The 25,227-nt window shown below is 43.3% G+C and overlaps 1 protein-coding gene across 7 annotated transcripts in view; it reads left to right on the forward strand.

The window, feature by feature from the left end:
- Window positions 1-7,829: 7,829 nt before the first annotated feature.
- The window catches only part of SRGAP3 (SLIT-ROBO Rho GTPase activating protein 3), a 253,258-nt gene continuing 235,860 nt past the window's right edge, over window positions 7,830-25,227 (forward strand). For all 7 annotated transcript variants that reach the window (XR_003138371.3, XM_049098635.1, XM_025450903.3 and 4 more), the window contains exon 1: window positions 7,830-8,641. Coding sequence is in view for 6 of the 7 variants with exons in the window: in XM_049098635.1 (XP_048954592.1) it covers window positions 8,575-8,641 (67 nt within the window). In the remaining variant the exon portion in view is untranslated. The remainder of the gene's footprint in view (window positions 8,642-25,227) is intronic.

The raw sequence follows: 25,227 nt of genomic DNA on the forward strand, positions 1-25,227 counted from the left end.
TTAACTCTGAGAGTCTCAAGTTGGTCCTTTGTCCTGATCCTGGAATTTTTCCCCCATGCTCTTGTTTCATGGTCTCCTGTATTACATCTTTGCCTTCTCTCTGATCTTGACTTCCAGCCTCCAGAACCTTGAGAAATAAATGTTTGTTGTTTATAAACCACACAGGCTGTGGCATTTTGTTATAGCAGCTTGAAGAGACTAAGACTCTTGGCCGCGTGACAAAGCACCCATGACCGCGTTGCTGAGTGACCTCATACTTTAGAATTTAAAAACTTAAGAAGGTACAGATTCTTTGGTGTTAGACTTTCATGGGGTCATACATATCATACATACACACATCCCTTTTTTTTTAAGATTTTATTTATTTAGTGAGACAGAGGGAGGGAAGGGCAGAGGGAGAGAGAGAGAGACTAAATCTCTCTCTCTCTTTTTTTTTTTATTGGAGTTTGATTTGTCAACATATAGTATAACACCCAGTACTCATCCCATCAAATGCCCTCCTCAGTGCCCATCATCTAGTTACCCCATCCCCCCAACCACCTCTCCTTCCACTACCTCTTGTTAGGAGTCAGGAGAGACTAAATCTCAAGTAAACTCCACACTGAGTGCTAAGCCTGACATGAGGATCAATCTCACAACCCTGAGATCATGACCTGAGCTGAAATCAAGAGATGGACACTTAAATAACTGAGCCATCCAGACGCCCCATATCATACCCTTTTCTACCCCTTTCAAGTTTTGAACCAACTAAGAAGTAGATAAAGCAAACAGATGGAGAGTCTGTATTTATTTAACAAACACATGTGAGGCACTTACTAGGTGCCAGCCAGCAGTTTGCCCAAGGTCACACAGCTAGTAGGTGGCAAGGCCAGGCTTCAGCCCAGCTCCAAAAACTTGTTATTCTGCTTCTTTTTTTTTTTTTTTTTTTTTTTTTATTTATGATAGTCACACAGAGAGAGAGAGAGGCAGAGACACAGGCAGAGGAAGAAGCAAGCTCCATGCACCGGTAGCCCGACGTGAGACTCGATCCCGGGTCTCCAGGATCGCGCCCTGGGCCAAAGGCAGGCGCCAAACCGCTGCACCACCCAGGGATCCCTATTCTGCTTCTTAAAACATAGGCTTTGGGATGCCTGGGTGGCTCAGCGGTTGAGCGTCTGCTTTCCGCTCAGGTTATGATCCAGGGGTCCTGGGATGAAGCCTTGCATTGGGCTCCCTGTGAGGAGCCTGCTTCTCCCTCTGCCTGTGTCTCTGCCTTTCTGTCTCTCTCATGAATAAATAAATAAAATCTTAAAAAACAACAACAACAACAACCAAACAACAACATAAGCTTTATTTGTGATAAAACTAGATTGGATAACATGGTTTAGACGAATATCCAAAGAGGGGAGTTAACTCTCTATATCTGAATTAGACTCTCCCAGCTAGTTGTGGCCACCACAGGTATCCTCCACAGGGGGACAGGGCAGAGCTTGCCCTGCTCCTCTTACTGCAAGGTCAAAAGAGCATAGCAGAATGTATCCTTCCCGTAAGCAGGGACTTCCAAAAAGAGTAGATGAAGGGGCAAATTCAGTCCCTCCTTTCAAGTTCACCAATCGGCTAAGTCACTGTTTCTCCTCTGGGGAGGAGTGAGTGAGTGAGTGAGTGAGTGATTTAGGAATGGGGAGAATGGCCAGGGTGATTACATTTAACATGGATCTCTTCTGTGAATTCCCCTTCCTTTTTTCCCCCTACATCCTTTCCATAGGAGACACATGTTGATTTTGTTCATCTAGAATCCATTCCTCCTTCTTCTGGAATAGCACCTTGGTCCTTCTTTGGGAATCTATTGGGCCATGTGGATTGGGACTGATGCCATCCCACAGTTCCAGGGACAAGCCCACGATCCAGGCCTGGCCAAGCAGAACATTCTACCCCTCTGGCCACAGTGATTGGTTCATGGATAGCCATGCATCCCACCCTGGGCCAGTTGGCTATTCCTGGGACTTTTGCTAGAACTCTTGGGAAAGACTTTGCCTTCCATGTTGGAATTGCCAAACTGGGGGAATGTGAGCCTGGAGCTGTTGGGGCCACCTTTGTCATCTTACTTGGAGAGCCTGCCACCCTGCAGGAAAGCAGAATGGAGAGTTAGAGAAAGACATACAGTGTTCTGTTGACATTGTTAGGGCCCCTGGATCTAGCCATACCTGATTTATGTTCATTGTGAATGAACAACATTATGAATGAAAAACAATCAATAGGTTTTTCCCTTTCTGTGAAGTGTTATTTATATCCTTTACTTATTTCTTCACTGGAGGTTGGTGTTTTTCTCATAGATTTGAAGGAACTTTTTTTTTAGCATTCACTTTTTATTGCAGTGAAATTCCCATAACACGATCACTGTTTTAAAGTGTACAATTCAGGGATGCCTGGGTGGCTCAGCGGTTGAGTGTCTGCCTTTGGCTCAGGGCATGATCCTGGGATCTGGGATCGAGTCCCACATCGGGCTCCTTGCAGGAAGCCTGCTTCTCCCTCAACCTGCGTCTCTATCTCTCTGTGTCTCTCATGAACGAATAAATAAAATCTTAAAAAAAATTAAGTGTATAATTCAGTGGCATTCATAGGATTGTAGAATCATCACCTCTTTCTAGTTCCAAAACATTTCCATCACCTCCAAAGAGACCCTGTATCCATTAAGCAGTCACTCTCTATGCCCCACCTGCCAGCCCCTGGGAGCCACTCATCTGCTTTCCATCTCTGTGGGTTTATCTAGTCTGGATATTTCATATAAATGGACTTGTACAATATGTGACCTTTTGTGTCTGGCTTCTTGCACTCAGCATAATGTTTTCAAGATTCATTCATATTGTAGCATGTATCAGTACTTCATTTCTTTCTATGGCTGAATAATATTCCGTTGTATGAATAGACCATGTTTCATTTTTCCATTTACCTGTTGATGGCCATTTGGATTGTTTCCACCTTTTGGCTCTCGTGAACAGTGTAGCTATGAGCATTCACATGCAAGTATTTATTGGAATTGTATGTTTTTGTATATTAGGGAAATTAGTCCTTGGCCTATCATTGGTGTTGCAAATATTGTTCTTCAATTTACAGTTTGTCTTTCACTTTGCTTATGGTGGTTTTGGCCAGGCAGAATTTTGAAAAAAATGTTATGTAGTTGACTGTCAGGCTTTTATGGCTTAGAGGTTTTGTGACATGGGAAAGCCATCCTTATACTTGAGGTTGTAAAATAATTCTTCCATCAAAGCTGCCACTTATACACTCATTTCCTCAAATGGGGATTAAAAACAGTCCACTTGTACTCTCCCCTAGGGTTATTGTGGGGCCCAAATAAGATGAATGATATGAAAGGGCTTTATAAAATATAAACCAGCATATACATGCATGGCATGTTGTCATTGCCACTATTAATTGTATGCAGTCCTGGCACTAACTAGCTGAGTTCTGTGGTTGTTTTCATTTTGCAGAGCAGAGATTGAAGGGAAGAATTATTCACTGAGCCAGCTAAGGATGCAGTAGTTGATAGCATTGGAGAATGTCACAGAAAGTGTCAACTCTTACTAGTTATCTTGGGAAGGTTTCATATTTGACATTCCCCCCCCGCCCCCCAAATTGCCTTAAACCCAAAACTTTTCTGGTCACTCTTCCTCCAAGTAGAGTCTTTTTTTCTTCCCCCCCAACCAGGAAAAGAAACCAGTTCAGTGAGTTTTGTGTTATTCAGCTGTAATTGTAATTTGAGCCTCATCAGTAGCCATTTTGACATGTTTTCCTTAAATTTTTTTTTAAGATTTTATTTGTTTATTCATGAGAGACCCACAGAGAGAGAGAGGCAGAGACATAGGCAGAGGGAGGAGAAGCAGGGCTCCATGCAAGGAGCCCAATGTGGGACTCCGTCTGGGGAATCTGGGATCACTCCCTGAGCTGACGACGGCAAAGACTCAACCACTGAGCCACCTAGGCGTCCCCGTTTTCCTTAAGTTTTTTTTTTTTTAAGATTTATTTATTTATTTATGATATATATAGAGAGAGGCAGAGACACAGGAGGAGGGAGAAGCAGGCTCCATGCTGGGAGCCCAACGCGGGACTCGATCCCGGGACTCCAGAATCACGCTCTGGGCTAAAGGCAGGCGCTAAACGGCTGAGCCACCCAGGGATCCCCTCCTTAAGTTTTAAACCTAAATTCTTCTTCTTCTTTTTTTTTTTTTTAATGGCAAACTTTAGGTTGAACGTTGTATTGATTGAGGAAAACAAGTTAATATTTGACAGTTATTCCTCCAATGACTGTTCTGGTATAGAATTGTGTGCTAGTTAGTTAAGTCCTTGGGCTCCCATATTGATCAGACCTGGGTTTGAATATGATTCAGAAAAAAAAAAAAAAGAATATGATTCAGTTAGTAGCTAGTTGTGTGATATTGAAAATTGCTTCATTGCTCTTGTGCCTCTGTTTTTCCCATCTGTAAAACAAGGATGATTATAGAACTGACCCATTGGATTGTAGAAAGAAGTCAATGATAAAATCTATGTAAAGTACTTGGCCCACTGCCTGGATGGAATGAGGGCTTGATAAATACTAGCTATTAGTATAACTCAAGAATAGCTAAAAGAACTTAGGAAATGAGCCTGAGATAAATGGAATATACCCTTCCAGGGGGTATTCCCATTGTTGGGGGTGGCACAGATCAAAAGACATAGTAGAGCCCCTTCCCAGTCACATACCACACTTATTTTTGGAGAAATCTTGTTCTGTTACTACCTTGTAAAGGGTAATCATCAGGAATGGGAGTTGGTTCTCCTATAACAAAGAAGTGGCAATGTAGAGGAGAGTGTTGCAGAAGAGCAGCTGGAAAGTAGGTGAGCCGTGGAGAGTATTAGAGGAAAAAAGTTGAGGGCATCCTACTAAGGTTCCTGTCCAGGTTGTACTACCTCCTCTTGGGAAAGGAAGATTCTGGATGACGTGGGTTCACTCTGTGTAGTGATGTATTTGCAGGGGATATAACCCTTTTCTTCTTTCTCCTCTCTTTCTGCTCTTGACCCAGGGATCAGTGGAGCTCCAACTCTGATCCTAGGCCCAGCATGGTTAAGCCCTAAGAAAGGAGTTACATCTGTGGGACCTCTGCTATGTGCCAGGCACTCTAAGTTCATGATCACCTGGATTCTGTGCTGTGAGTAACATCACCACCATTTTACAGATGAGGAAACTGGATTGAGGCTCAGTGAAGCACAGAAATGAGTTAGGGTCTCCCCATCTCCCCATACGGTGATAAGTGGTAGAACTGGAATTTTTTTTTTTTAAAGATTTTATTTATTTATTCATGAAACACACAGAGAGAAAGAGAGGCAGAGACACAGGCAGAGGGAGAAGCAGGCTCCATGCAGGGAACCGGACATGGGACTCGATCCCGGGTCTCCAGGATCATGCCCTGGGCTGAAGGTGGTGCTAAACCGCTGAGCCACCCAGGCTGCCCTAGAACTGGAATTTTAATCACCATCAGTCTTACACCAAAATCCAGCTTCTTTTGCTGCTCAGCACATAACTCCATACCATACTTCACTTGATTCTTTTCTTTTCTTTTTTTAAAAAGATTTTATTTATTTATCTGAGAGAGCGAGAGAGAGCATGAAAGAGATCTCTAGCAGGAGGGGAGGGGTAGAGGGAGAAGCAGATTCCCTGCCAAACAGAGACCCCAATGTGAGGTTCAATCCCAGGACCCTGGAATCATGACCTGAGCCCAAGGCAGATGTTTAACCGACTGAGCCACCTAAGCGCCCTTCACTTCAGTTTCATATAGTCTTTTATGTTATTTCTGTGGCTCAGTGCCCTAATACATGAATCTCCGGGAAATATTTGAAATTTTAATAACGATGAGAATAGCTGACACGTACTGGTTCTGGCCTCCAATGGGTTAAAGCAAGGAGGTCAGGTCACTTGTGCCATTTCTCAGAACTCCAATAGCAGAGCCAGGCAGGGAATCTAGTCTGTCATGTCCCAAGATTGTGGTACTTAACTCTTTTTGCCTTTGAGAGTCTATGCTTGAGGCAAGGATACTAATCTCTGAGCACATCTTTCTCAGGTAACGTGTATGGCTTTTGTTGTTTTAAAATGGCTCCAAGGGGAACCTTAGAGGGACTGAGCATGCCCCTGAGAAAGGTAAGGCAGGAGGGTGATGTCACTGGTTGTGGGACAGTACTAGCAACTCTGTGACTTTCCATCTCTGGATATGAAGTTGTAGTAAGCCTTGTGATTCACCTCCCCAACTTCTCCCTATGCTTTCTCTCAGCAGATCCTATGCCTTCCCATCAGCAGGCTTAACTCATACTGTTTGCTCTATAAGAATATCCTGTCTCCTCCCTACCCCCTGGCCCCAGGCCTGTCTGAGGAGACCCAACTGCCACCCTTTCTGGGAAGCCTCAGTGGATAGAGATGGACTGATTTCTGAACCCAAATCCAATCATTTATTATACACTCAGAGATAGGCAAATGTGAGACTGAGAAATTTGTGAAAATATCAAACTGAGGGGATAAACATATTAATAACCTTAATATGTGTAATTCCTGTGCTCAGCAACCCTATAGTGCTTGATTTCATTTTTTTTTTTAGTAGAAAAAATCTTATTCTACTGAAGTGCATGTGAAATGGGTTGAATCTCTTTAGTAGAATGCAGGAATACTCAAGCATTCGCATCATCACAATCTGGTGTCAGAGAGCCTATGTTTGAATGCTAGTGACTTTGGCTAAGTCACTTCCCATCTATGCCTCTCTTCCTTCATCTGTGAAAGATGGATGCTTCTACTACATTGTTAGTTTTTTTTTGGAGGCTATCATGGGGTAATAATAATTGCTACCATTTATGGAGTGCTTATTATGTGCCTGGCACCATGCTAAGCTTAGCTTCACATTCTTATTTGAGCCTCCTAAGAGCTCTCTCTTCTTTAAGTTGCTTACCCAGCAATATTTTCTTCCCCATAACGCTTATCTTCTTCTACCATATTGTATCATTTACTCATTTTGTTTATTTTTCATCTTCCTCTTCTAGGGCCTCTTGCTTTGCCTAACTCCAGGAGGTACCATTCACTGTGCATTCTGAGTTCTGCCTTTACTGAGAATATGAACATGATTGGTGGGGATTTCTCAGAGTTGTGTAATGTGGAGACCTCGGAGCTCCAGGAGGATAGGGATTTTTTATTTTTAAATGTGTGTGCTTATTTTGATCATTGCTGTATCCTTGTATCCACAACAATGCCTGACCTATAGTAAGCTTTCCATAAATATTTGTTGAAAGAATGAATTAAAAAGCCCTTAAAGAGAGCCTGTTTTACTGGTGAGGAAACTGAGACTCAGTGAGTTACTGATTTGCCTAAACCTCCAAGAGACACTGAGGCAGCTGGGTGTTTCCAGCATGCCTGCTTTCAACAGCTTTGCAAAGCTGCATGTCTGAAATGCCTGGCATTGTCCCTGCCAGCCCGCAATTGCTCAACAAATATTAATGAGCTTGCCTACATGGGTCAGCCTCTCTCCTCTGTTAGACAATCCCTATAGAGTAACAAACTGTCACATAGCCATTACTTTGAGAAATTAAATTAAATTGCAAGGTACAAAGAAAAGGTGAACCTTTTGGAGTTATTGGAAGAAAAATTCCTAACCCGACTGTTAATGGAGTTTGCAGGGGCCTCCCAGGCCTTTCCCACCCGATTCTTTTTCCTGCTGCTTCCCCTTTTGTGAGCATTTCTTCCCCTTTTTGCTTGCAGTGAGTTCTCTTCTCCTGTAGGCTACAATGTGTCAGTTGTTATAAAATCCGGGAGGTGGAGCTTGGTGACGAGGTGGGTGGGGGAGCGCTCAGCCAGCCCTGCAGGGCGAGCAGTCCAGCCCTGGTTCACCCGAAGCTTAAACCTTGCAGCAGGAGAACTTCCATCTCGCTCTCCTGGCTTTGATCCTCACTGTACATCAGACCCGAGGCGCCGAAGGGAGGGAGGATGCGAGATGACTGGCCCTTTGGCAACCTGACCATCTCCTTAGCAGAGCTTTTGAAAGCCAGCCGGGGACTGACTGCGCGACCGCGACCAAGGAGGCGCCGCGCCTCTCGTGGATGTGTGTGTGTGTGTGTGTGTGGGTGGGTGGGTGAGCGGGTGTGAGTGAGTGAATGTGTGTGTATGTGTGCGTGTAGATCACGACTGTGTGTGTGTGTCCGGATGAGTGTAAGAGTGCACGCGTGAGTGTGTTTGTGTGCATGTGTGTGTGATTGCTCTTGGTTATTATTTCTGCGGAAGAAACATCTTGAAAATCTGGGACAGGTTACTGTGTTCCTAGGGTGGGAGTTCTTCTTTTGCAAGAGGAGCTGACCAGACCAAGCTCCTAGAGACATTTTTGTTTTTTTCCCCCCCGGAGAGTAAAGAGAATTTTCCTCCCGGAACGAGAGGGATTTCCCCCCCCTGGTTCTGCAGCCTTGTAAAAGAGATTAGCCCCTAAACCTGTGAAATCGACTAGAGCCGTGTGATTACCAGGGCTTGAGAGAGGACTCGGGAAGAAAAAGAGAAATAAATCAAAAGCCTGTCAGTGCCTTTGGCCACGTTGGAAGATGTCATCTCAAACTAAGTTCAAGAAAGACAAAGAGATCATTGCCGAATATGAAGCCCAAATAAAAGGTGAGAAGAGGGCTGGGGAGTCATGCTTCCCCTCCCCTTTCCTTTTTCTCTTGCTTTGGCTTTCTTTTACCCTTTTCCTCCCTGCCATCACGAAATGTTGTTATGCATCAATAATCTTATTGTGAGTAGAAACAGTGGCAGCCGCACAAGTCCAGACTGGTTTCAACTGCAGAGAGCGCTGGCGCTGGCTGTATGGATTATAGAACGGGCAGCAATCACTGCATTGCAGGTGTGTGAGGAGGATCCTACGCCCGGCTTTAGGAGTGTCGCGGATACTCCATCATCTTGGCGGTGACATGTCACTCTAAGGCCATTTTGACAGTCACTGCCTCCTCCCCCCTTCCATGCTGAAAGCCCCCGAATATGGTTTTTTACGATCTGCATTTATTTTTCTTTCTTCTTCTTGGTTTTTGTCATTGCTTTCCCTTGCCTCTTTCTCTGGGCTGGAAGCCACATACATGTGCACAGGGAAGCAGCATCCCTGGGCTGCAATTCTTTGTCAGTGTTTCTCTGCTGGCCTGGGTTGCCATGGATTAACTGTTATAGGGCATATCGATCCGAAGTAATGCAGGCATTTAGGCATAAAGAGGGAGCTCGGTGAAGAAAATGTATTCTCTCACAGTGTGCAGCCCCAATCACCGGCCATCCGCTGGTGAGCGTGTGGGGTCATCAGCCCTCATTCAAAGCCAACAGCTTAGTGTGCCCTTTCGGCTGGTAGGAGGCTGGTAGGAGCTGCCTGGCTGCCGTAGTGCCTGCGGAAGCCTGCCAGCAGGGTGAGATGACCTCTGGCTGCGCGTTCCAGCTCTGCTGCCATGGGGTGCACGCTCCTCTTAGAAGCTGCTCCCCTAACCCTCACTAGCAAGGCAAGATAAGAAACCAGACACAATCAGATAAATGCAGGCGGAGTCCTCATTCACGCCAGACTGGGGTTCTCCCACCTTCATGAGTTTTAGGCTCAGCTTTGGCAAGGAAAACCTAAAAGCACCATGCTCCCCGCTTTCCCTGAGGATGTACCCCGAGGGAAGCCTGGGCCTGCGCCTCTCAGTGTCTGGTCTCTTTCTGGTTGCGGATCTCCTTGCTGCGACACAGGGTGTGTTGTGGTCTTCCATGCAAAGGCTGAAGACGGAAGATGTCTTCAGGGCATATTGATGCCTGCCCTTGAGGCTCTGGGTGGACTGTTTGAGCAAGTTGGTCATTTGGGGCCCCTGGGGGACCTGAGACCGCCACACCTGCTTTTAGGTGCTGCTGCAGCTCCGGACTCGGTGACCCAGGAAGTCGGGTCGCCTCCCCAGGAGCAGCGGGAGGCCGGCATCCACAGCTGCTGCACACGCTTCAGATGCTTGGGAACCTTTGGGAGGGGAGCAGCCATCAGGGGAGGGCTTTGTTTTTTTTCCAGTCTCGCCAAACGTCTTTTGCCTTTTAGTTCTGGTCAGACCCGGCATGCTAATCACCTCTGGGTAAACCCTAGGGCAAAATAAGCAGAAAACCCTTCTCCAGTGTTCAGTTCAGTATGGAAAACAGTGACTTAGACGATGTTTCAGCCTTGCTGAGAATTTAGGAGCAAGCCCTTTAGTGGTTAGAGATTTGAATTCACCCGACTGCTCCAATACAAAAGCCCAGGTTCAGTCTTTTGCATACACACTTTTTAGCGAGTTTGTATTTTGTAAGATGAATGTTAGCTGATTATTATTGTTCTTTTTAACTGAGGTTCCCCCAAAAATGCCACAACAGAGAAGGGGATGTTCAGTTTTGGACATTTTGGGGGTTTTCATTAGCATTGTCATGGTAGAAAATAACATTTGTATTTTGGATTTTTGGATTTTTGGATTACGACTACCACTGGGCCTGTGTGAACTTTGCTTGGGGATCAATTAAGCATTTATTCCTCTGGCTGGTTCTTTTTTTTTTTAAATACTTTTTTGCCTTTCACTTTTATTTTAACAACTACTCAGCAAGTCCAAGGTAACACATGTCAGCAGGAAATTTGTCCAGATGATCTTGTCTCTTCCAGACGCTAAAGGTCTCTACATTCTGGTTAAAGCTGTTGAATTTTATTCCTTTAGAACTGATACCCACAAGCCTTAGGTCAGGATTGTTGCTGTGCCCAAAACCGTCTGGAATCTTTTCTTTCAAAATTCTGTTTATTATCCTCCTAATTACTGATGTACATACAGGGCTCTACACTTTCTTTGGCTCACTCCCAAACGGCACTACTCTCAGCCTGCACAATGTATGGAAAGGGTTCGTGTGAGCTCTGATATAGACATGAGCAAACGGAGGCCTGATGGGTTGGAATGACTTGCCCAAGGTCACAAGGCTGGAAATGTGAAGGCAGCAGATCTTGTTTCCCAAGACATCGTCTGCCTGAAGCTGCCCCTTGAAGGATTGATGTCAGTAGCAGATGGCGGTTTTGTGGTGGGGACTGGCTGCCTCTTGATGGGGCTCCATTGTTTACTCTCTTACTTTTATTCCTTGCCTTTGTTGCTTTGCCTCTGAAGAGCGTTTGACCAATCACCAAAAATAACGCCTGATGCCAGTTTCCTTTCTCCCTGGAAAACATTTCGCCAGTTTGGTGCAAACACTTCACTTACTTAGATTTTGTCCTCTGTGAGTTGAGGGAGGCGAAGTTTTTGGTTTTTAAAAATGGTACTGAGTTCTTTGTTGACTTATTATTCTCTTTTATCTCTTTTTCAAGAATTTTTTGACCTAAGGAGAAGGTTTTAAAACTGTTTTTTTTTTTCCTATTGTAAAAAATTTCAGATCCATGCCTTCTCTTGCCTCATCCAATACTTGAATCCCTTGGATTATGTATTTGCAACATAGTAGTATATCACGTGCTTGTACATTTCCAGTGATGGGGAACGCATCACTCCCCACGCCTACATAGTCTACCTATGGATAGCTCTGGCTGTTGTAAGTGGTTTGTATGTCCACCTATTTATTCTGTAGTATCCTCCCCTTGGGATTTCATAGCACAAGACAGATACTTCTTCCCCATGACTGCCCATTGGATGTTTGGAGATTCTGATCATAGCCCCTGGACTATGATTATCCTCATTTGCTCATGCAAGATGCTTATCTGCTGCTTAATCATCTTTGCTCTCCTTTGGATTTACTGTGTGCTGGGTTGCAAACTCCAGTGCCTTTGGGTGCTTGGCAGATAGAATAAAAGAGTGAAGCTGGCCAAGTAAGATGACTTGCGATAGTTGGTCCACCACCTCATGGAGGGCAATAGAAGAAAGGGTGGTGGTGATTATGGTAGGCTTGAGATCATGTGTCCCGTCCATATGGAAAGTCACTACTTGTGTTCAGCCTATTGTTGCCATTTAGGAATGTAGACTTAACTAGATCTTTCAATTTCTCAGCAGATGCCAGAGATCTAGATGAGAGCTTTATGCTATTAACGATATTTTGCCAAGGTACACTGGCGGGGTCCATTAGTAGAACCTGAGACACTTGATCTTGTGGGGTCATGAGTTCAATCAAGCCCCATGTTCATTATAGATATTACTTACAAAAATTTAAAAAGTTTTGTGACCCTTGATCTTAGGGTTGTGAATTCGAGCCCCACACTGGGTATGAAGATTGCTTAAAAATAAAATCTTAGGGGGCACCTGGGTGGCTCAGTGATTGAGTGTCAGCCTTTGGCTCAGGTTGTGATCCTGGGGTCCTGGGATCAAGTCCCGCATTGGGCTCCCTGCAGGGAGCCTGCTTCTCCCCCTGCCTATGTCTCTGCCTCTCTTTTATTTATTTAAAGATAAATAAAATCTTTAAAAAAAGATATTTTACCAAATAGACCTTCAAAAGATCATACTATCAAAGATCTTCTTCAAGAGTGGCACTAAATTTTATATAAAGGTCTCTGGATGTGGTCAGAGAAAGAAAATAATTATCACCTCTTTTATGCTGAATGTTTAATGCTTCTTAATATAGCCCAAGGGTTGAATTAGCCCTTTCACTGCCCACCTTCTCATTGTACCATATTTATTATACCTGTCATATTTTTCCAATCCACTAGGGTAAGAGTTTTGTCAGAGAGAAGAAAATGATATGAATTTAGTAGGACTTGTTTTGGTGACCCTGTCCTGGCTCCGAATGGACTCTCTCTTCTGTCTAAGGTGCCTACAAGTGTCTCTTTATGAATTTGTTCAAGAACTTTGTTTGAGAGTGACATCACATTCTCTAGTCTGGAAATGGCACGTTATAGCTTCTTTCCCCTTTTGAAAATCGCAATAACATTTGCTGATCTCCAGAGTTTTGGCATCTATCCTATTTTTCACAATTCCCTCAAAGATTGCTGATAGTGTTTGATAATCTTATTTGCCAGAGTTCTCAGTATCCTGGGCTCTAATTCACCTTGCTGTCAGACATAATGATCTGTTCTTCTTTCATTCAGAGTTCCCATTTCCATTGCAACCTAATAGAACATTGAAATAGAAACACAATGACTGACTTTGGTGTTTTGTTTTTTAATTATACATCCATAGTCATTTTAGGCCATCTTTTTAATAGCAAAAGTCCAGAGTTTGGGGGAAGAAGAGCAGATTTTGAAGAAGATCACAGAGAAGTACTTATTTACTCATTCATTTATATATTCATTCACTAAACATTGATTATCTACTTTGTTCTTGGTCTTGTGCTGGGTGTTGTGAGTGATAACAGAATATATGATACATTCTTGACTTTCTAAGAGTTTTCTTGAAATACAGTGATAAAATCAGTGAAGGAAATTAAAAAAAACTCAGAACACAAAAACTTTCAACTGAGCACCAGAATGAGTTTAGTCTTAAAGAGATGATGCCGTTGAATGAGTGAGTAGTGGGGACTGTGGCTGATTAGTGAGCTCACCTAGAGGAGTCAGCTGCTGCTCAGCTCATCCTTGCTGCCAGGCAGGATGTAAACCCAAAGTTATCAGTTCTTTCAGTGTTTCAAGGGCATCTGAATTTTAAAACAAAATGTTCTGATTTTTATTTAAATTTTTAAAAAATTTAAAAATTCTACAAAACAAAATGTTTTGATTTTTATTTAAATTTAAAAATTTTTTTAAATTTTTTATTTAAAATTTTTAAAATTTAGAAATTAAAAATATTTTAAAAATTGGGCTATCTTTTTAATTTTTGAGCTGTAAGAGTTCTTTTTTGAGTTGAGGGATGGGGTGGATGGGTGGTTCAGTCAGTTAAGTGTCCAACTCAGGTCATGATCTCAGGGTCATGAGATGGAGCCCTGCATGGGACTCAGTGGGGCTTGGTGCTGCTCAGTGCAGAGTCTGCTTAAGTTTTTCTCTCTCCCTCTCCCTTTGCCCTTCCTTTTGCTCATGTGTACGCTCTCTCTCTCTCTCAGTAAATAAACAAAATCTTAATATGTTTTTTTTTTTTTTAAAGATTTTGTTTATTCATTCATGAAAGACACAGAGAGAGAGAGAGGCAGAGACACAGGCAGAGGGAGAAGCAGGCTCCATGCAGGAAGCCCGATGTGGGACTCGATCCCCAGACCCCAGGATCACACCCTGAGCCAAAGGCAGATGCTCAACCGCTGAGCCACCCAGGTGTCCCTAAATAAACAAAATCTTAAAAATCAAAAGGGAGGATAGTTGATGCACAATGTTAGTTTCATGTGTACAACATAGTGATCCCACAACTCTATATGTTACACTATGCTAAGCTCACAGGTGTAGCTACCATCGGTCACTATACACTATTACAATACTGTGGACTATATTCCCTATGCTGTGCCTTTCATCTCTGTGATTTATTAATTCCATAACTGGAAGCCTGCATCTCCCACTTCCCTTCACTGATTTCCCTCATCTCTCCACCCCCTCCCTCTGACAACCATCAGTTTGTTCTTTGTATTTATGGGTCTGTTTCTACTTTTGTTTGCTCATTTGTTTTGTTTTTAAGACTCCACACATAAATTAGATCATTATGGTATTTGTCTTTCTCTGACTTACTTAGCATAATAGCCTCTAGGTCTGTCCATGTTGTTACAAATGGCAAGATCTTATTCTTTTTTATGGCTGAGTAATATTCCATCATATATGTGTGTGTATGTGTATATACGTATATATCACATCATATATACATATATATATCACATCTTCTTTATCCATTCATCTATCTATCTATCTATCTATCTATCTATCTATCTATTAATCAGATTTGTGTTTTTGTTTTCTTTGGGTAAATGCCCAGCAGCGGGATTACTGGGTCATACCGTGTTTCTATTTTAAAGATTTTATTTATTTATTCATAGAGACAGAGAGAGAGCGCGAGGCAGAGACACAGGCAGAGGGAGAAGCAGGCTCCATGCAGGGAGCCCGATGTGGGACCCGATCCCGGGTCTCCAGAATCATGCTCTGGGCCAAAGGCAGGCGCCAAACCGCTGAGCCACCCAGGGATCCCCCAGTGTTTCTATTTTAAGTTTTTGAGGAACCGATATGATGTATTCCACAGTGGCTGCACCAATTTACGTTACCATCAACAGTGCCCAAGGGTTCATTTTTGGAGCTATAATAGTTCTTTATTTTAAATACACGTCCCTTTGCAGATATATGATTTGCAAATATTTTCCCCCATTCTGTGGGTTATCCTTTTCCTTTTTTTCATGGTGCCCTTTGAAGCACAAAAGTATTTAATTTTTATGAAGTTTAGATTATCTATTTATTCTCATGCTTTTCATGTCAGATCTAGGTCTCTTTTGCCAAGTCCAAGGCCATGATGAAAATCTCTTGATTTTTAATGTAGCTCAAATTTTTAAGAAACGCTATGCTACCTGAACAAACCCATCAGTAAGACAGTGTTAGCTTATGGCCCAGCACTTTGCAACTTCTGGCCTACAAGTTGAAGGTGATGGAGCCTCAGCCAGTTTTCTTGTTTTATCTTCAGCTGTTTTCTCTATAATAAGCCTGTGCTCCAACAATCACATGAAACCAATCCTTGTCTGTGAATCTTTCATACTTCTTCCCACCTCCAAATCTTTCCCCATTTGTGCCTTTGTTTTGTTTAAAATATCCCCCCCCACCCACCTTTCTTTGTCTGGCCAATTGCTGACCATCCTTCAATGCCTGCCCAAATAATACCTGCTTCTACAATATCTTCCTAATAACTCTCCTAGGCAGATTTAGTGGTTCCCTCACACCTGCCTTCCCCCTCCCCATATTCTGAGCCTTATTATCCTATATTACAATCTTGTGATCAATTCTTTGGCCATGAACTCTTGAGGCCAGAAATGCTCATGGTCATTTTGTTTTTCCAATGTGGTGGGCACAAGATAGGTTGAGAGAGTGACTGTTAAGTTACTAATAAGAAATTTTACTTTTATGACTTTTAGCTAACAGTTATTTGCTTTGACATGTATCTTAGTCTGCTATAACAAAATACCATGAAAGAGGAGGCTTAAACAATAGACATTTATTTCTCACAGTTCTGGAGGCTGGAAGTCCAAGATTAAGGTACCAACAGATTTGGTTTCTGGTTTTGTAGGTGGCTGCCCTGTCAGTGTATGTTCACATGGCCTTTGCTCAGTGTGTAGAGAGAGAGAGCTGTCTGTCTTCCTCTTCATATAAGGGCACTAATCCCATCACAAGGGCCCCAACTTCTTGACCTTCTACTAAATCGAGTTATCTCCCCAAAGCCTCATCTACCTCTAAATACCATCACATTGGGGATTAAGGCTTCAACATATGAATTTGGAGGGGGAGACACAAACACTCAACTTATGAGTGTTTTTTGTTCATTGAAAGTGGGGGTTTTATTGAGAAAGGAAATACTCTCCAAAGTTTGCTGAAGTTCCTTGTTTGTCCCTGATAGTGGAGATTTGGTGGTGGCTGATGTGTTGAAAGCCAAGGTGATGTTTGATGAGGTGATGTTTGCCACAGTCATGGTGGAGCGTGCATTCTAGACTCTTTCCATTTTGGGGATCTCAGTGGATCTGTGGATCTGTATTGGCTGTTTTTGTAGTTGTCAACCACCAGAGTTTGTTAGAGACAACCTTTCCTTTCTAGAAACTTCTCTCATTCATTCATTCATTCATTCACTTACTCATTCATCAGTGGCCATTACAAGTCATGCTTCAAGCTATATAACTATTTAGCAGTGGGAGGTAATTAACTTTTATTTAGCTCCAGGTCTCAGTCATATATAACAGTATCTCATTTTGTGATCTCAATAATTCTCTGAGGTAGTGATTATTATTCCCATTTTATAGATTAAAAGCTCTAATGTTCAGAGAAGTAAAATAAATTATGACATTGCATAGAAAACAGTGGCAGAGCTAGGGTTTAAGTGGAACCTTCCTGACTTCCAGCTGTATGGGTAGGCTGGAAGCCACATCCCAAGGTAATGTGGCTCTAAAACCCACGGGTTCCTTTATTGTCTGGGATGGGTCTTAATCTTTGACTTCCTACCCTTTCTAAAACTGCAACTCCTCCCCCCTTTTGTTTTTTTGAATATTTTATTTATTTATTCATGAAAGACACAGTAAGAGAGACAAAGACATAGGCAGAGGGAGAAGCAGACTCCCTCTGGGACTGATATGGGACTAGCCGCCCTGAGCCGAAGGCAGACGCTCAACTGCTGAGCCACCCAGGCATCCCTGTAACTCCTCTTCTAATCCAACTTTTCCTAGTGCTCACTGGACTCCACCTGGCTGTGTCAGATCCCTTCACACGCATATCGCGTGCCCTCCCCCCCACCCCCCCACGCCATGGAGTCACCTTTGGCAAAGTGCCCACTGGAGTATTCCTGTAGACTTGACTGAGGCTATCACATCTGCCTCTGTCAAACCTGGAAATATGGAACCGGAAATCTGAGTTGTCTTCTAGTCCAGGTCTCCAATTTCTCCACCCTCCACCCACCCCAGATGTGGAAACTGATGTTCAGAGAAGGGTTCTGGCTTGTAGATACTTGTAGACCATAGTTCCAGGAGGAGGAAAGCTCTCTCTGCTAGGCCCATTGCTGTAGGCTTGTGCCTGGCCTCTAGTTGGTGATCAATAAATATATGGAGTTGAATTGCTCTGGTGGGTGGTACAAGCTCAAGTGCTGGTGGTTGCCTGGGAGGCAGAGCTGAGTGGTACCTTGGAGAGCAGGATGAAGCAAGGATGTAATAGGGTAAGGATAGGAAGGGATGTTAGGCTAGGTCAGAAATTGGGTCCTTTCCTTGTTGTTGCCGGGAGGGGACAGGGGTTGACTTCCTCAAGATGCTGAGTTTCAGAACCTCTGGCCTAATACAGGACCCAGCAAGTCGTGTCCTGGGCTTCATTTCACTTGTAAATGATTCATTCCTGATGCTTATTGATGTTTATAAAATATCTTGGCTGGCCAGGAGTGGGATTTTTGGCTCTGTTTTCTTAATTTGTTTAATCATTAGGCCAATTTATGTTTGGAGTAGTGTTCCCTGAAATGTATCCCATAAAATTGGATGTAAAGAGGCATTAGGTGGGAAAAATAGTTCTGTGGTGAAAATGAGTCTTGGAAGTTCTAACATAAACTAAGTTAAATAGGTTTGTTTCCCGCAGGACTTCTGGGAACCTCGAATGTGTTAAGTACGAAGTGCCAAGAAGGGGCCATGGACTTTTCTCAAACTTGTTCAATCTTGTAGACATTTTTCATGGAGTGTTTCATAAGACTTTATTCCTGATATTACATTTGGAAAATATCAGACTACACGATTTGTGGATTATCCTGATTCTTTCTTTTCTTCACCAGTTCCCTAATTTTTATACTTTTCTAAGAGGGCAGTTTGAAGAGGGGAAGAAGTAAAACAAATGTGTATCTAGCTCAGCTAAGTGATATTGATGCGGTGTTTTGAGGTCACTTAGAAAATGTGGGTTTTGACATCTCCAATTACAGAGCGCTCAACCATTGATTTAAATGGTAATTTGGCGACAGCTTGCCCTGATCAATATGCGTGGTGTGTGGCCGTCTGCGTGTGACAGGGAGGGGATGCTCTCAGCTCCAGTGTTCAAGGTGCCTTGAGTGGACCTCAGCACTGCCCCTGGGATTGTACAATCGATACCAGGGGACGGTGGTGCAGAGGAACTTGTTGAAGCCCATAGCCTGTGCGCCTCAATGAACAGATCTCAGCCACAAATCCAAGTGTATGAGAAATGTGTTTTTCTGTAACTTGATTTACACTTCTCATCTCCCTCTTCTGCTGGGGGTGGCAGAAATAAATATAAGTCAATTTGGGGTTTCCCCTCTACCCTTTAGTGTTGTGCCCCAAGGTCCAGGAGACTGAGGCAGTGCCAAGGGACATCTGTTGTGGTTTATCATCAATCTGCTTTGGCAACTGAGATAGCTTCCTTCCCTTTAGGTCTTCCGTGGCCTGCCCATGCCAGTCATCCTTCCTCTTTGCTCCCTGTCTCCAGACTCCTTCCTGTGTCCCTCTCTTCATGCCTTCCATACTGTTTGCAAGCACCAGGAGTCATCCTGGTGCTCACATACCATGCTGAGTTGTGGGGGACTCTGGACATTTGTCTCAGGCCTGTCTTTTTTTTTTTCTTTTTTATTCATGAGAGAAGGAGAGAGAGAGGCAGAGATTGAGGCAGAGAGAGAAGCAGGCTCTATGCAGGGAGCCCAATGTGGGACTTGATCTGGGGACCGCGGAATCACGCCCTGAACCAAAGACAGATGCTCAACAGCTGAGCCACCCAAGGGTCCCTATCTTAAGCCTGTCTTGCTGAACCCTGCTCTTGCTTCTCCTCCAGTGCTTCTCTAGAGCTGTCTGGCTGAGGAAGCAGCCCAGCTCCTCTCTGTTCTCAGATTCTCCAAGTCTACATGGGAGTTCCTTTGTCACCCTCTTCCCCTTGGCTTGCTTGGGGTGAGGCAGGGTGCAGGCTGTTTTCCTATAGATCCATAAAATCTACATACACTTTCCTTTACTGACCCCTGGAATCTTTATCTAGGTATAGATTAGGGGTGGTATCCTGGCTCTTTGTCACCCCGACAGACATTCCCTCAAAGCTATTGTCCATAATCTACATTCTTTCTATTCTCCCTGAGGGGTAGGCTTTTGAAAGTCAAAAGCCAAGAATTGATTCTCTCTGTATTATCCCTGAGGCAATGAACATAGAATGCCTTCCTTGCCTGAATCTGGTTCAGAAGCCCTTAAAGAAATATGGAAGAAAAACCTTCAATATTTCAAGATATTAATTGTAGTGAATCTCCTTTCTTTGCCACCTGCACCATCCTGGCCCAGACCCCTGTCACCTCTTGCTGGGACCATGACAACATTCTTCTAACTCAGGGTTTCTCAGTCTCTACACTACTGACATTTGGAGTTTGATTAGTTTTTGTTGTAGGGGCTGTCCTGACCTCTACCCACTTGATGTCTGTAGCACCCATTTCCCTCTCTCAAGCTGTGACAACCAAAAATATCTCCACACATTGCTGATTGTTCCCTGGAAGGGGTGGGGGGTGTGTGGCGGCAAAACGGGCCTAGTTGAAAGCCAGTGACCTAACTGGTCTCCCTGCTTTTTCTCTTATTCTTATAGCCTGTTCTCTGCACAGTGGCCAGCAGTACTCCTTACACAATTTAAATCTAACTATAGGGCAGCCCGGGTGGCTCAGTGGTTTAGCGCCGCCTTCAGCCCAGGGTATGATCCTGGAGTCCCGGGATTGAGCCCCACGTCAGGCTCCCTGCATGGAGCCTGCTTCTCCCTCTGCCTGTGTCTCTGCCTCTCTCTCTCTCTCTCTCTCTGTGTCTCTCATGAATAAATAAATAAAATCTTAAAAAAAAAAAAAAATCTAACTATGTTACTCTCTGGTTCCAGACCCTTCAGTAGCATCTCATTGGGTAAGAGTCAAATCCAGGGGTACCTGGGTGGCTCAGTCGGTTAAGCACTTGACTCTTGATTTTGGTTCAGGTCATGATCTCAGGGTCCTGCGATCAGGCCCTGTGTCAGGCCCCCTGTTCAGGCCCTGATTTGGGCTCCTGCTTTGGCCCCATGCTCAGCATGACATCTGCTTGGAATTCTCTCTGTCCCTCTCCTTCTATCCCTCCCCTTGCTCACTCTCTCTCTCAATAAATAAAATCTTAGGGGTGCCGGGGTGGCTCAGTTAGTTAAGTGTCTGCCTCTGGTGAGGTCATGATCCCGGGGTTTTGGGATCGAGCCCTGCATGGAGCCTGCTTCTCCCCCTTCTTGTGTGTGCATGTTTACTTTATCTCTCTCTGTCAAATAAAATTTTAAAAATCTTTTAAGAAATCATAAAAAGAAAAAAAGTTGAATCCAAACCCCTTGCTAGGCTTAAGCCATATTCTGCCCACCTTGGCCACCTTACGTCTCCACAGTCCAAGCTTATAACCCACTTTGGGCCTTTGCACATAGCTTTTACCTCTCTTTAGAATCCTTTTCCCCTGGATTGTCACATGGCTAGCTCCTTCTTGGTATTCAGCTTTCAGCCCTCATGTCACTTCCTGACCACCCAACCTTAAATAGCCATGAAGTAACTAGTAGATTAACTGACTTGAATTCTCAGCAGAGCACTTATGGCTATATGATATTTTCCCTTCTTTATTTATTTCTTCTCTTTACCAGAATTGAAAGTCTCTGAGAATGAGACTTTTGTTTCTGTTGTCCATTTGTGTTTTGTTAGCTCTTGGAACAGACCTTGGTATATAATAGGTGATCAAAATATTTGTTGAATGAATAAATGAACATATATTTCCTTTTGATGGACTTTGCACATAAGCACATGTGGGTGTTCTGTTTCAGGGCACATGAGATTGTACCGGGAATTGCAGTTCAGAGGAACATAATGAAACAGATTTAGGCTTTCCCCAAACCCTGACAGAAAGGTAATTCAGGAAGATAAAGAATCCAAAGAATAGATAATTGTGTCTATGCAGGGCTGTCCAAGTCATTAGAGGGAATGAGGTAGAGGGACCATGTGGCCACTTGCAGGGATACTGCAGGGAATCCAATATTTTCTGTTAATTGAGTTCTTAGTATGTGTCTGATATGGGGACACAAAAATGAATAAAATATAGTCCTATCTCTGTCTTGATGGATTCACAGTTTTCTAGGAAAGATAGTTACAAAACTAGACTAGTTGATTATAATAAATATAATAAGTACTGGGATAGTGCTAGAACCACATACACATTGGGAATTGAGAATGAAAGTGACAGCTTTGCCTGGGAGAGCTGGAGAAGTTCTTATAGAAGAAAGCACTTTTGAGTAGGCTTTTGAAGGATGGATAAGAAGCTCAGCTGGTGGCAGAAGCCATGTCATGAGAGAGAAAAGCATGTGCAAAGGTATGGGGTTATGCAGGAGCCTGGGTACTTGGGAAATGGTGAGAAGTTCGATGTGGCTGAAGTACAGAGTAGATGGAATGGAGTAGGGGTTGGGGATGGGATCAGAAAGGAGGAGAGCTTGAAGTTCCTTTCTAACCATTAGGTCCTATGAATCTTTGATCTTGGAGATGGAGGACGAGAGTCTTATTTTTTTTATTACCTTTCCCCCCCTTTTGATTATGGATATAATATATGCTTGTTATTTTAACAGTTTCTAAAATACAGAAAAATATAAAAAAGAAAAAAATCTAGAAGCCACTTCCTGAGTTACCACTATAAACATTCCATGTATTATTACCTTCCAGACTTTATATCTGTCTACCAAATCTGTTTTATTCATGTATTCATATATATATATGTGTATATATATATATATATATATATATATGACAAAAAATGGGATCATAGATCTTCAATGAAAAGTCATAAAAATAAAGCTGATGGACAAATCACCCTAGGCCTAGAGCTTAAACTGGATAGAGTATGGCCTAAAAATATACAGACTTTGTCAAGTAAGAACATTAATCAATAAGCATGACCTTCCACATGTTTTGATGGTCCTTTAGAACAGGGGATTGGTTTGTTGGAAACCATTCTATTGTGATGATTGGCTTGTGTTGCCATTTCTGTCCCACTGGATTTTTTTTTTTTTTTTCGTCCCACTGGATTTGTATACGATTGGGGTGCACTGAGTTGACTCATTACGAACTGCCCCTGACATCCATCCTAACCACTTGCAGTTAAAGTTTTCCCCCTTCCCAGTCCCCTAGACTGTCACTTCCCTGTTGGTACCCAAGCAGCAGTTCCCTGCCTTTGGCAGGAAGTATTAAGAGGAGAGTGTTGTCTAGGACAAAGAATTTAGCCTCAGCAGCATGTTGCCCTTCCCTGCTGGTACCTTTCCTTTGGTCTACCTATCCTCGTTCTTTACCAGTGTCCCTGGTCATCTGTAGTACTTTTGAGATTCCTGATTGCTGATCTGCTTCCGACAGTGACAACCTGTTTTTCCCCTTGCTTCTGATGGTTGGTGGGAATATTTCAGAATATAGTTTATTTTAGACTAGTAAGTTTTCCAACTCTTTGTCAGACAGGAAGGCCTGGATTCCTATAGGTGGGTAGAGCTCTCCCTCAGCGATTGGAGCACAGACAGCTCTGTAGGGGCACCTTCCATAGCTTAGAGTGCCTTAAAAGGAGCAAGAGAGACACAGACGGAATGACATGAGAGGATCCTTACCAATGAAACACCTGAGCCACCTTCAGGGACATTAAAGAGTAAGTGTCACTTCTCTAATTTTGTGTGTATTAAAGAATGCAAACTGAGCAACATGGCTGCTGTCCAGCTGTTGTCTTCGTAGGGCATTTATAAACAGATTGGCTATTACATTATTTTTTATTTTACAGTGTCTTTATTTTTATCAGTGGCCTCTCCAGACAGTAAGTTTTGGATTTCTCAAAGATACAACCTCTTGAGGAAACTGAGGCAGCACAACAGTTACCTCCTGGCTTCTGACACCTGGTAACTGATAACTCCTTGACCTTCTACCCCAGCCTTTTGGGCTCCTGACCTTTTGCTTGGTTGTGGTCTTTGAAGTTTATTAGTCCTTTGACCCTCAGCTAATACAGGGCTTTAGTCTTGGCCTGACCCTCCTGCCTAAGCCCCACCTTGAGTATCTCTGCCTTGTCCGATCTCATATTTGGCATAATATTACCATCAATACTCTGTGCCGAAAGTGGCAAAGGCCCCACTGCTCTTTGCCAGAAACATGCAATTGTTGTGCTATCGGGAATATTGGGAAAGAAATGTTGAGAATGTGGTGAGGTAGTTCACTAACAAATATTTATTGAGCTCCTATTATATTCCCTGTCCTCATAGACTTTATAATTCTGTGCGGAAGAGATTTTTAGCTTGTGGTGATAAAAATGTTGAGTGTTATGAGGGGGTGGTATGGAGTTGTTGGGGGAACCTACAGCAAATGGATGCAAGTAGTTGAAAATGTTGTAGGTGAGGGACGCCTGAGTGGCTCAGCGGTTGAGCGTCTGCCTTTGGCTCAGGGCGTGATCCCAGTCCTGGGATTGAGTCCCACATTGGGCTCCTTGTGAGGATCCTGCTTCTCCCTCTGCCTGTGTCTCTGACTCTCTGTGTGTGTCTCTCATGAATAAATAAAATTAAAAAAAAAAAGAAAGAAAATGTTGTAGGTGATTTCTGATACTGATCTGTAAAACTGAACCATACTGGCCAAGCTTATCTCACCACCATCATTTCCTGAGCTATTTAGAATCTAGACAGAACCATCTTTCCATTTAGAGAAGAGTCAGAGGCCATGAAAATATTGAAGGAGTTAGGAAGTGGTACTTCTAAGAGAAACATACAGCTCCTGGTATAAAAGACAAAAATGGTTCCAGAAAAGGAATTTTGTAGTAGTGAAACTCAAGATGGTAAATACAATTGTGGGATAAGTGCTATTAAGGGGAAATTAAAGCCAGGGATCTACTGAAGAGGGCTGAAATCCATCCTGGTTGAACAAGTTATGCTAAAGTCACAGAAGGGGGTTGAGTCGAGAATATGGACTTGAAAGGAGGCAGGGGACCATGCTCTGGATGGAATCACACACACTTGGGTCTGAATTTTGCCTTCTGGCTTATCAGCTGAATGACAGTGGGTAAGTCTTTTCTTATTCAAGAAAGAGAGAAAAATAGGGATAATATGTTACCAATTTCCTTATTTGGAAAATGGGGCTAATACTACCTCACTTTGTGTGTGTGTGTGTGTGTGTGTGTATGAAAGAGAGAGAGAGAATTAGTTGAAGTAACACACATCAGAATTTCTTTTTTTTTAAGTTTTTTTTAAAAAATTTTATTTATTTATGATAGTCACACAGAGAGAGAGAGAGAGGCAGAGACACAGGCAGAGGGAGGAGCAGGCTCCATGCACCGGGAGCCCGACGTGGGATTTGATCCCGGGTCTCCAGGATCGCGCCCTGGGCCAAAGGCAGGCGCTAAACCGCTGCGCCACCCAGGGATCCCCCACATCAGAATTTCTAGTACACTTCTTGGTACACAGGAACATTTACTGAACAATGAAAATGTTAGCAAAACCTGTTAAGAGGGTTACCAGCACTTAGAGCCCTGGACAGTGAACCTAAGGCCACAGATGACGTACTTAACAAGTGGAGCTGGTTGGAAAGGAGAGGAGAATGGGGCAATATTAGAAAACTGTGAATACGGGCCGAGTTGCCAGCATGGGTAGCTGGGAAAGGAAGGTGGGAAAGTAAGTCTTGGATGTGATGCTTTCTTGG

The sequence above is a fragment of the Canis lupus genome, chromosome 20 (assembly GCF_003254725.2).
Source record: "Canis lupus dingo isolate Sandy chromosome 20, ASM325472v2, whole genome shotgun sequence".
Lineage (NCBI taxonomy): Eukaryota > Metazoa > Chordata > Mammalia > Carnivora > Canidae > Canis > Canis lupus.